This window comes from Sinocyclocheilus grahami, unplaced genomic scaffold (genome assembly GCF_001515645.1).
Source record: "Sinocyclocheilus grahami isolate Dianchi unplaced genomic scaffold, SAMN03320097.WGS_v1.1 scaffold258.1, whole genome shotgun sequence".
NCBI classification, from domain to species: Eukaryota; Metazoa; Chordata; class Actinopteri; order Cypriniformes; family Cyprinidae; genus Sinocyclocheilus; species Sinocyclocheilus grahami.
The window spans coordinates 621629-634237 of NW_015505437.1; the positions used below are offsets into that span (position 1 = coordinate 621629).

At 37.6% G+C, this 12609-nt stretch overlaps 1 protein-coding gene across 1 annotated transcript in view; it reads right to left on the bottom strand.

The window, feature by feature from the left end:
* Nucleotides 1-12609, bottom strand: part of LOC107598940 (glutamate receptor ionotropic, kainate 3-like) — a 90871-nt gene that overhangs the window by 13731 nt on the left and 64531 nt on the right. Inside the window, exons 2-4 of the mRNA XM_016290383.1 lie at nucleotides 3985-4158; nucleotides 2705-2962; nucleotides 1624-1805 (exon numbers count right to left, since the gene is read on the bottom strand). Of these exons, the coding sequence (XP_016145869.1) occupies nucleotides 1624-1805; nucleotides 2705-2962; nucleotides 3985-4158 (614 nt within the window). The remainder of the gene's footprint in view (nucleotides 1-1623; nucleotides 1806-2704; nucleotides 2963-3984; nucleotides 4159-12609) is intronic.

Below are 12609 nucleotides of genomic sequence, written 5' to 3' on the forward strand. Positions count from 1 at the left end.
CGTCTTATATTTAGGGTCTAGACTTTGACATGTCAATAATACATCCACAACAATAGGTGGCGCCAAATATGCATAAAACGAGTGTGCCATGAAATACGTAATGTAATGCGTGTTGTAAAGATCGCGAGTAAAAACAAAAGAAGCAGAAAAGCTTACAGCTGCATGAGTCGTGACTGCCACGTGAGCCTGATGGGACCAAACTCTCTTTGTGATTTTAAAACGTAAGACAGTACCCAGATTTGAAGACTACAGTAAGATTTAACTTCTACTGTTAATAAGATTTTGGTAGGCTGCTATTAGATGGATAGCCTAAATCTCCTAATTCAGATGGGCTACCTGTTTTTTTTTTTTAATGCTATATCAAAAAGTGTATATTTTTTAAATGTGATTGTTGGTACATTTTACCAGTTTTTACCATACTTTCAAAACAAAAATTAAAATAGGAAAAATATGCAATATGAAAATAATTGAAGACAAAATGTGTCTTACTGAGAAAAAACAAGATTTGTTTTTTAAAAAGCCTTTTTCCAAAATAATTACTTCTTATGCCATAATTGTTACTATTTTATCTGATAATTATGATTTAGTATGCCATAATTTTAACTTATTATCTCATAATTTTGAGTTGCCATCATTTCTACTTTGTATCTCATAATTATGACGTTTTATCTCATAATTGTGACATGCCATAATTTCAACTTTTTGTCAATTCTGACTTAGCATCACATTCAACTTTGTATCTCGTTATGATGTAGTATCTCATAATTTTGACTTTTTATCTCACAAATATGACATCATTGTATCAATTATATTTATAATCACATAGTTTAAAAGTCTATACTTTCAGCTGTATGCATATGCTAAGCATTCAAGTCAAAACTGACGTATACTTTGAGCTTTTGCAACATTTGTCTGTACAATTCTATGTGCTATGTGCTGCCATCAACTTAAGCTATGCATGACTAGCGAACTTTTTAGGTGCCTACAAACCTTTGATGTTTAGCTCTCTAAAAACTTCAAACAAATGATGCAAGAGCTACGGCTGTACTAACAAGCACAAAGTGACTAAAATTTTACCGCGGTCTTCATTCACATATCTATTGTTTCATCCTCATTTCAAATTTAAGCCTTTTTTCTGGCAATCAAAAAAATACTAGGTGCTCTAAAAAGATACACAATTCAAACATATAGCACTAGGTGTCTCTGTATAAAATTAAAACATACATTATCAACCATGCACTATTTGATATAGAGACCTTTTTAGGGGTCGCTACAAAAATTCAATCCAATGTGTATCGGCTCATACAGGCCTTCATAAGGGTGCCAAAAGAGAAATGATTTAATGGCTTTTTGCAATGACATTAATACTTTTTTTTATAAGGATAGCATAAAGAAATAGTTAACACATTTTGGGGCCACTCTACATGTTCACATGTATGTGTAGCTTCATCTCCATTCTGCCTCCAGCAAAAGATATAGCATATTTCATTTAAAACGTCAGATCCTAATCCAAAACAGCTTCTCCAGATCTGGACTAAAACTTCAAACAGGCTTGACTTCTGAGAGAACATCAGTGGATAGTATGATATGAGTGTGCATCACTTTAACAGAGTATGAACTCACTTGTTTGAGGATCTGGGCAGCCATTATGTGGCTGCAGTCGAAGATAATACGAAACTCTCTGCTCCTTTTCATCTCTTTGAGCAGAGGTCTGGTGTCCGTGGTGTCCAGAGGGAGCTGTCGGATCTTCAGCCTGATGTTATACCTGGATGGAGCCATAATTAACTCCTGGAGTCTGATTAAACCTGCACAAGAAGAGTTGAGTGCCAGAGTCAATTACTTAGTATATCAGCACCAGCTCAAACCAGCCTAGGGGAGTCAAGCAGGTTAGCTGGTATGTTGTTTGTTGAATGTGGCCTAACAGCTGTAATCACCTTGAAGAAGACGGTCTACCACACTGATATCACTAGACATAAACCAATACATTGGCTAGTCCAGTTAATGGGCCAATATTTGGTCAATATTAAATTGAAGTTCCAATTTTGGGATGATTTCAAAAATATGCCATTATATTGTCCACCCTGCACGCACGCACGCACAATCAATCTTTTCTATGCTGGTAATTTTCTGCCAGGACATTATACAGTACAATGAATTCACAGAATAATTTCCTTTAATTCATTTCTTTTAATTTGTACTTGCCATTGAAAGACCAAGTTGACCAACTGGTCTAGACCAAGTTAGATCAATGACCATCTTGGACTAGCTAAAAACCAAGCTCAGATTCAAACCCGGGTCCCTTGTGAGAAGATCTACAAAAATTTTGAAAGCAAAATGCTTCCCTCTGTGCCACAGCTCTGAAAACATGTACTATAAAGCAGACATTCAATTTAACATGCAGTTATCCTGGTTGTACTTTTAATAATAAATATGTTTTTATCACATATTTTGCATCTCAGATGAATTGCTTTCCATTCCCGCTCCTGTCAGAAGCAGCATTGCTCGATTACTTTGATGCAAACGGTTTCTAGAATATCGAGGCCTGAAGACAGCAACAGGAAAATTAAGAGACTTCTGCTTCTTATCACTGAAGTACAGAGTCTAAAATACACTTTTAAAGGTGGCGGTCCCACTTTGGCTGCAAGGACTTCATCAAGTAACACAGTTTACAATGACACGCTGACATAAAGCCATTATCTCTCACCTGTGCTGTCATCGTAAACCACGGTGGCTGTCTTCCACTTGAGGAACTGCACCAGGTCTAAGATAGCGTAGCTGAGAGAAGAGTAATCCGGGTACAAGTTGGCATAAAATGTATCCCTATTGTCCATCGGGTGGTGTTTCCATCGCACTTGAATGTGTGGCACCTCCAGGGCATTGCAGATAGACTGTACAGCATTCGATGAGGAGCTGTGAGACGGCCCAAATATGGCAACTACACCTAAAGACAGCTGGTCACACGCTGGCGAGAGCAGACGGTGGGTCATGTGGTAAGCAATGTCAAAACAGAAATGTCACTGCATACAGAATATTCCTTTGTACGTTTTACAAAGCAGTGGTAAGTTTCATTTTGTCATAATTTGTATAGATAGAATAGCAATATTAATTACACATATATTCACAATAGTACTGTTTTTACTGTGTTTGTGGTCAGAACATGAGGCCTTTAAAGTGGGTTTTGGCCTAAGAAATATATTAAGAGTTAACAAAAGTCATTGCTTACTGGTAAAAGAGTTAAAGGTTACATTTACTTAAAGGAATAGGTCACCCCAAAATGAAAAGTTGCTGAAAATGTACTCAAGCCATACAAAATGCAGATAAGTTCTAAACAAAAATGCTGGTGTATATACAGGACAAAAGGAGATGGGATTTTTTTATTGGAGGAAGCGTTATTAAGGATTATGGGCTGGTATTTTGTGCAGAAGTAACTGTTTAAAGTTAAAAGGCCTTAATAACAGATTTGTTTCTTACAAACTTGCAGCTTTTTCCCAGCAGGCACCAGACGTCTAATGTCAGACAGACGTTGCATTTTGGTTGAAAATGAAAATCGGGTTGGCGTCAATATTTGACGTCAATTTGACGTTGACTTAACATTGGATTTTGGTTACATAACCTAAAAACAACAAAATATCAACGTCAGCTGATGTCGGTATTGGAGATCAATTCAACATTGAAATTAGACGTTGAATTTACATCATGACGTTGTGTGCCTGCTGGGTTACTTCACAAGGCGTTAACTGATGGACTGATTATTGTGATGGTTTTATCAGCTGTTTGGACTCTCATTCTGACGGCACGCATTCACTGCAGAGGATCCATTGGTGAGCAAGTTATGGAATGCAACATTTCTCCCAATCTGTTCCCTTGAACAAATTAACATATATCTTGGATGACCCGAGGGACTAAATGTTCAGCAAATTTTCATTTTTGTGTAAGTAGTAGTCTAAACACAGCCACAAAGCTTTACATTTTCACACAACTCACCTTTTCTGGAGGCTTCAAAGCTATCATAGATATTAATCCTCTGAATGTCGTATGTTAACGTTGTGTTGGGCAGTAATGTCCTGTTTCTGTTGATATTATTAACTGCAAATTTAAAGGCCAGTTCCTCGGAGCTGACGAGCGCCACGGGTCCATCCATTTGTTCAAAAATTCCACCTAAAAAACAAGAGAAATCACTGTCAAATGAACCAAAGCTGATCCCGGAAACGAAGCCTGGCACCACATCCAAACCTCTGGAGGTGTTTTGCATTTAGAGCTGTCGGCTAGCTCGCTTGTGTACTTAAGCAACCCTTTTCGATCTGCTCAGCAGAAAGAAAGAGTGTCTGACAGTCATAGCTCAGGCTTTTAAAGTTCAAGGCCATAATGGAGATGAGGAGAGTGAAAGAGAGAAAGAGAAAAGTAAATGGCTTCATCAAAGGTACCTTGCCTCCTTAAGGCCTGCAGGTCACCTTTCATTCTCTGTTAAAATATACACAGGCCTATAGCTTGTGGATAGAGTTTTTGCACAGAGGTTTGAAAGTTTAAAGCCATTTGGGCAAATTCATTTCATAACAATCTGCTGAGATTTTCAGAAATGCATTTTACTGCCAAGATTCCACCAGTGGAAGAACTGGAGAAGTAAACTCTGTGTTTATTGACTTTACTGTGCAATAGAACCCTATAAAAACAATAAAATGATAACATCTGGAGCACGCTGAGCAATCTTCAGCCCTTGAGGATTATTGCTGTTAGACCTGCTTCACCTTTCCAGAGTATATCAGCAATATGATGGTCTCGAAGCCAAAGACAAATGAGCAGAGAGAAATATTGGAGGAGCAAAGTTTGTTCGGTTGTACAAAATTAAATTTCACATATTATCGGTTCATGCTATTTGGGATTTAAAATACTATTAGCACTTTCCACAAGAAGAGTACAAAATAATGGCTGAAACTTGAAATGGAGTGATTTATTATTATTATTATTACTACTACTACTACTACTATATAAAATTGTCAGTACTTAGAAAAATATAAAAAAAATATTCTCTTTAAATAATGTTTGCATTTTTGTAGCAGGTTTGTAACTGAAAAAATAACATATTGAAACCAAATAAAATATAAACCAAATATTGGTTTATTTTTATTGATACACTTATATTTTACTACTACTACTACTACTATATAAAATTGTCAGTACTTAGAAAAATATTAAAAAAATATTCTCTTTAAATAATGTTTGCATTTTTGTAGCAGGTTTGTAACTGAAAAAAATAACATATTGAAACCAAATAAAATATAAACCAAATATTGGTTTATTTTTATTGATACACTTATATTTCCCATGAATGCAAACATATACAGTACATAAACATACATTCATAGGCCTACATTTTATTTATTAATGTTCTTACAATACTTTTGATAACAGGAGTAAAATGCTTGAGCATGAAATAAACGTCAATACTTATATTGTGTCCTGTATATCACAATATTGATTGATTGATTGATTTAAATGGGGTTTATGAAGGGATTGCTCAGCTGATCAACTGATTTGCTTAAAATGTTCTACTTGCCATGCATTTTAATTTATATAATCGTTTATCTAACATGTTTAATACTTTTCACAACAAATCTATGGGATTTGTTATTGTAAAGCTTTAGACCAGCAATGGGATGCCAACCTTATTCGTGGAAAGTGCCTGCTGAATTTTATAGTGCGTAAGCATACCAGATAAACACTATGCCAAACACAGAAGAACCCTTGGGCTTTTTTTTAGCATTTCTTTTTAATATTTCCAATCCTGCTTTTAAAGTCCGTCGCATGTAGATCCATGAATGCATGAATATTTAAGAGTTCTTGAGTCAGACTTCAGCACAGGTCAAGAATGACCTGAACATCGCTGTTATTCTCCCAGAGGAGAAGAGCTCAAGTACGAGGCTGCAGGGGAGATCACAGGCCTACAAACCAGAGAGCAACGCAGCATCCCCTAAGCCATGCACACTATTTATGACTCCAGCGCTGCTTGACTTCTGAAGGGACATGATGCATAAACTCCCTGGAAAGAGCCCCGGCGCATTTAAACAAATGAATCCTGCCGTTTTGTGGGGAAATCTCATTAGAGTACATTAAGTAATTGCTGGAGTATATACTAATTTGACTATTAAGAGGATAAAATGTGCATTGCTCGGAAGCACTAAAATAGATTTAATAAAAATGGGAGATCAGCTGCTGCGAGGAGAGAAAAAAACGCCCCGCAAATAGCTTTACAATGAATGCGGCTGTTTCCAGATATACAAGCCATAAAGCAAAACGCTTGCGACTCCTCCATCAAACGGCAGAGAAGACGCTTGTTTCCGATCAGGAGAATCTCTATGAATAAACAGATACGACAAGTTAATGGCGCAGGATATTTACGCTGATGTACGGCTCTGTGCTAAACGGGGTCTTTAAAGGGCTAAATGTAAATTGAGCTGTAACTTTTGATCTGAGATTTCTTGCACATCTTTCTCTAACATCAGTCAGTTTAAGTTGCGATTAAGTTGTTTCCTCTTTTGAAACAGCTTTACAATGGCGGCCTAATTAATCTCTTGGGTTGTAGCCTGATAGAGAAAACATGTGCTCATTACAGCTGCTACCTTTACTAATACGGCTACCAGAAGACCTCTTTACAATGCACTAGTATTTTAGGAGCACTGCAAAGTAAGACTGTAAATCGCAACACAATTATATAAATTCTTAGCGTGTGATTCGCATCGGGGCTAGTGGTGAAATAGTGTTTCTGAATGAATCTCATACTGATATCTTCTCCATTTTGAAGCATGTTTTTTTGAATGTGACACCGGACAAGTTTTCAGTTCCCGTGTGTAGGTGCAGAAATATTAAATATCTAAAATAAAATATAAGTTACTTAAATTAACTTTATGTTTTACAGTACAAAATGTTATTTGTCTATTGTGCAATGCAAATAATTGGTTTGCAGGCGCAAGGTTAGAGACTCTCAATGTTTGTCTATTTTATGTGAACGCAAGATAAATCCCCTTCCTTCTGCCTGTTGTGACAAATGCAAGGTGAGGTCTGAAACACTGTTTGTGGGAATTGCAAAAAAAAATAAAAAATTGTAAAAAAAAAAAAGCATGAAACCGAAGCAAGATTTTACTGGAATTAGACAAAAAAAAAACTGCATCAATCTCTACTTGCAAGATTTTGTGCGCAGGAGCGGGGGGAATTTAAAAAGAAATATAAATATGTTTAGTGGGAGCATGACAGAATTTTGCGGGACCTGGCGCAAAGAAAAAGAAAAAAAAAACACGCAGAACCCAACCTCTAAGACTGCCACCTGCTGGTGTAGGTGAGTAACATAAGGCGGGTTTGGGTCTGAGTCACTGGGATTGAATCACCACCATTAGCTTCAACGCACCTTCCCATACAAGCATCATGTGAAGTGATTTCTAACAGCAATAAAACAGTTTACTATTCCAAATACGGTCCCACTTTATATTAAGTGGCCTTAACTACTACTTACAATTTAATTAAGCATTTGGTACAATGCACTTATTGTGTACATACATGTTTTTACATTGTACTTGTATTTTAAAAACACCTGCATGTAATTACATCTGTAATTAATTTCTGTAATTACATTTATAATTACACTGTTGATCCATCCCTTACACCTTAACCCACCTTAAATCTATCCATACCACCAAACCTGTCCCTAACCTTACCTGTATCCCACCTCAATAGCAGCAAAAGTGTTTTGCAATACAATATGAACACAATAAATACAATGTACTTATTGTGTGACGTAAGTACATAGTGGTTAAGGCCGCCTAATATAAAGTGGGACCCAAAATACTGCATAAACAGTGAGAATAATACAAGTAAAACAAATTGGTAACAAGTTTAGAAAAAAAAAAAAAAAGATTGTTATGTTCAGGTCTTGGTGAATTTAAGGGGATAGTTCACAGAAAAATAGAAGTTCTGTCATCATTTACTCCCCCTCGTCATTCCAAACCTATAAGACTTTCATTCGTCTTCGAAACACATGACGAGATTTTTAATGAAACCTGAGAGATTTCTATCAACTGAAAGTCCAAAACTTTGATTCTTTAAAAAGCTAATTATGAAATAAAAGAATATGAATTGAGCGGTTTAATTAGTTGAATCCATTTAATGGTAAATGGAAGCTCAAATGTGCAAGAATGATACATGAAGAAGTAAAAAAATCATTTGAGCTTTCAAATAAAAGCCTATATTAAATTTGTTGATCATACAAAGCAATCGTGTCTCTTCAGAAGACTTGGATTAAACCGTTCGGCTCATATGGATTACTGTTATGATGTCTTTATGAACATTTTGATGCATTAACGTTTTAGTGGAAGAGAGGGACAGAAATCTCTCACGTTTCATTAAAAATATCTTCATTTTGGTTTTAAAGATGAACAAAAGTTCAAATACTTTACATTTTTGGGTGATAACATATTTAGCATAGCAACAAGACTAACTTGTCTTGCAACTTATTTTTTACCCATAATAAAACATCATGCAAACGTTTAAAAGGTTTGAAAGTTCAGCAATAAACAGAATCAAAGTTAAAAAGTCTGAACTGTTATAACCAGAGCCTGAAATGAACACAGTGTTACTCACCAGTTTTGTTTATTTATTTATTTATGTATTTGTTTGTTTTTATTATTATTTTTTTAATAAATTCTAACAATGACTGAGAATGGGATATGGTTTAGCGTGATTACCAAATCGCAAATAACGCAATGAAATTGTAAAAATCTGATGCACTGCGTATTTAACTGTGATCTTTTCACATGAGCAGCTCATGCTAACAGAGTTTTAGTGTTTTGATTCACAGTAAATGCTGCTCCACACAAACTCCAGCTCTGCAAGCCACATATAGTGTGTATTTAAAAATGCAACATGCGCCAAGATTCTTCCCAATTTTGTATTAACAATGGTTTATAAATCTATTGTCAACAAAAGAGAAGCATTTCATTTTCACCAAAATAAAAGCTCTATGATTTAATATGTGAAAGCAACATAAATAAATAAATGCATCATTGTTATATTATTATTATTATTATTATTAGTAGTATTATTATTAACATATGAAATACTTTGCAGTTCAATAGTATAACTGTAAAATAATAAGAATAAATAAATAAATATTACAACAACTACTACTACTACTACTACTACTACTAATAATAATAATAATAATAATAATAATAATAATAATAATAATAATAATAATATTAGTAGTAGTATTATTATTAACATATGAAATACTTTGCAGTTCAATAGTATAACTGTAAAATAATAAGAATAAATAAATATTACAACAACTACTACTACTACTACTACTACTACTACTACTACTAATAATAATAATAATAATAATAATCTACAACCAGAAGATCCATGGATAAATTTGTTATGACATTTCTGTTACCTTATTATCTTTCTAACAAACGATCTGTTAATCGGTACAGTATATCATGTGGTAATGCTATTGTACTTAATCAAAAGTACGATAAAGTGTTACTGAGAAAAAAATTAAAATAAAAATACAAAAAATCTGGAGAGACAGAAAAGAAGAAAGAACAGAAAATGCAGTGTATTTTCCCCTAACATACTGTATGGTTTTTCATAATGTTACTACTCCAATAAAATCCATTAACGCACAAGGCGAGTTTACAGCCATGGGTCAACTGACACTGACTCTGCAGTCCGGCAGCTCTATCGGTGCCTTGTACCCAAATATACTGTACCAGTCTGAATGCTTACACACTCACCACACACAGAGAAGCCGCTCAGCCAAAAGCCCAACAATGAGACAATATCATTATGTTTTGGATGAATGTCTGCACGCAGGCTGAGCTTTTCTAGAGGGAGCTCTTTTGTAGCACACCACTCCCCTGGTCGCTTTCCCAGCATGCCTGTGAATAGCTGCGCTGCTCCCTGGAAGCTGAAGGTACTCTGCCACACAATGGCAGAGGAGAAAGCAACAGACAATAGCCCGCACTAAACAATTACGGCAAACAACCAGTATTGTGCACAACACTGACCAATTAAGAGACACTGTATTGCCCTGTTATCCCCTTTCATCTGTCTATTCTCCAAGGAAAACAAGAGGAGAACTCGGCGCCTGTCTCGAATGAACGAGTGCAGAAGTCAGACATATTACAGCGGGAGAAACAGACATCATCTATTCCTTAAACTCAATCTGCCGTGATTGATAATGCATAATGACTCTCAGATTATACGACAAATTGATTAATGCATTTCTGGCTTATATTTACTTACAAATACAATAAAAAAGCTCTGAAAGAACAGAAGGAGAGGAGGACTGTTTACTAGCTTTGTTAGATAGACTCATGCTTCTGTTTCTTATTTTATCAGTGTCTTTTCTCTTATGGACTTTGGCTGGACTTTGGCTGGTATATGTTTTATTCTCTGTAATTTGGAACTAACTAAATTCCTTTGCCCATTGGTCATTGACTTTTGTTGTATTAAACCTTCTTTTAAAAAGAATATTGGCTTTGCTTTTTTTTCTGTTTGCTTTTTTGCAACTCCGTCTATATATTTATTTTAAAAATAAAATGGCATTACTGAAATTATGGTGCTCTAGATGCTCTAGATGAGTGGAAAAGTCAGTATATTACTAAACATAAATATAAAACATAAATGCATGAGAAACACGGGTTCCTTCCTTTATACTGTACCTTATTCAATGAAAATAAATGTATGACTGTCTACCGATTAAATGTCAATCAACTGAAATTACATAGTACGCCTATTTGTCACAGTGTGTCAGGCAGGGAAACGCAGGAGGCTCGGAGAATCTTTGCAATAAGGAACTTTTTAATAGGAAACGTAGAGAGTACACACACTAAAGATAACTGAGACCGGACACCGAATTGCACTCTGGAGGCCCCTCAGGACAGACACGGGACGGCAGGCCTCCAGATTGGTACCCGTTCTGGGACCCACGGTGGATCAGGCGGTTCGGGGCGCCATGGCGGATCAGGCAGACTAGGAGGACATGGCGGAGCAGGCAGACTAGGAGGCCATGGCGGAGCAGGCAGACTAGGAGGCCATGGCGGAGCAGGCAGACTAGGAGGCCTTGGCAAAGCAGGGAGCTCGGGGGCCATGGTGGATCAGACAGTTCAGGAAGCCATGGCAGAGCAGACAGTTCAGGAGGCCATGGAGGATCAGACAGTTCAGGAGGCCATGGCGGAGCAGGGATCTCTGGGAGCATGGCCTCGGCACTTGGCCCGGCCTCCACGGATGGACCCCTACTACCCCCCTCCCCCCACCCAAAAAAAATCCTTGGGGAGAATGTCGGTTTCAGAGGCCCTCCATAGGCTTAACTCGGGAAACTGTGGCCTTGACTTGGGGACTGGAGCCCTTTCTGTGCTAGACTTGGGGACTGGAATCCTCTCTGGGCTAAACTCGGGGGCTGGAGCCGAAACTGGAGCGATCTCTGGGGCTGGGGCTGGAGCTGACACTGGAGCGAGCTCTGGGGCTAGGATGAGGGCTTAGTCCCATGGTGTCTGTGAGGTCCACTGGGCGATGGTAATTGGCCCTGTGCCAGAACAAAGAGTTGATGGTGGAATCATCTAAAGCCGTGGCGAGCCCGCAGAACTCCCTGGCATACTCGATGAAGGGAAGAGCTCTATGGGCTAGCGCAATGAAGCACATGCCATGATTTCCATAATCGCAGGGGAAAAAACAAGAAAACAAAAGACTTTCAAAACGAAAACAAAAACATGGGGAGAAGGGGCGGTGCTTACTTTCGGTTTCAAATTAACCACAATTAATTGCATATATCATAGCTAAGCACCAAATAAAGGTAATATTTAAGATAATACTGTATATAAGGTTATTGTGGCAACGAACAACATACAAGAAGTGTCCTTATTTATTTACAATTTACAATATATTGTCTTTTTCGATACTATGTGTGCCTACGTTTGATGGTATTTTTCAAAAATAAAAAATAAATAAATAAAAAGTCACAGTATTAACAATCAAATTGAAAACGACCCATTTTTACATCATTAAAAAAGTTACTTTTTTTAAGAATCCAACCATGTTAACAGTAGTGTATATGGTTCTCCGAGGGAACGAGAGCTGCGTCGAGATTCGCTTTGGGAACGCCCTTGCGTGACCGCGTTCTGAAGCACGTGTCAAATCCGTCCAATGGAGCAGCGAGACGTCACGCGCAGGGTGACGTAAGCACCAGAAAGCATAAAAGCGCATCCGGCCGGGCACCACCCAGCTTCTGCTCTTCTGTAGCGCTCTGTGTATGTGTCTGTCTATTTACTGTTGTCTGTCCGCACAAGCACTCATATATATAAAACAATGAGAAAGTATATGGCGAGCAAACGGCATTACAAACACTGTGTTTCTCCCTGCCCACAATATCTGGCGGTGGGGGATACACACGATTTGTGTGTCGTTAGGAGCGAAGCATGCATGGTCAGCTTTCGAGCAGCTGATTGTCATCACTGCGAGCTCTCGCTGCGCACGCTCCGCTCTCGCCTGGCTGCGTTTGATGACAGCGGCCAGGCTCGCGATCCCGCTGGCAGCGGTCCCGCTGTTGCCGAGGCACAG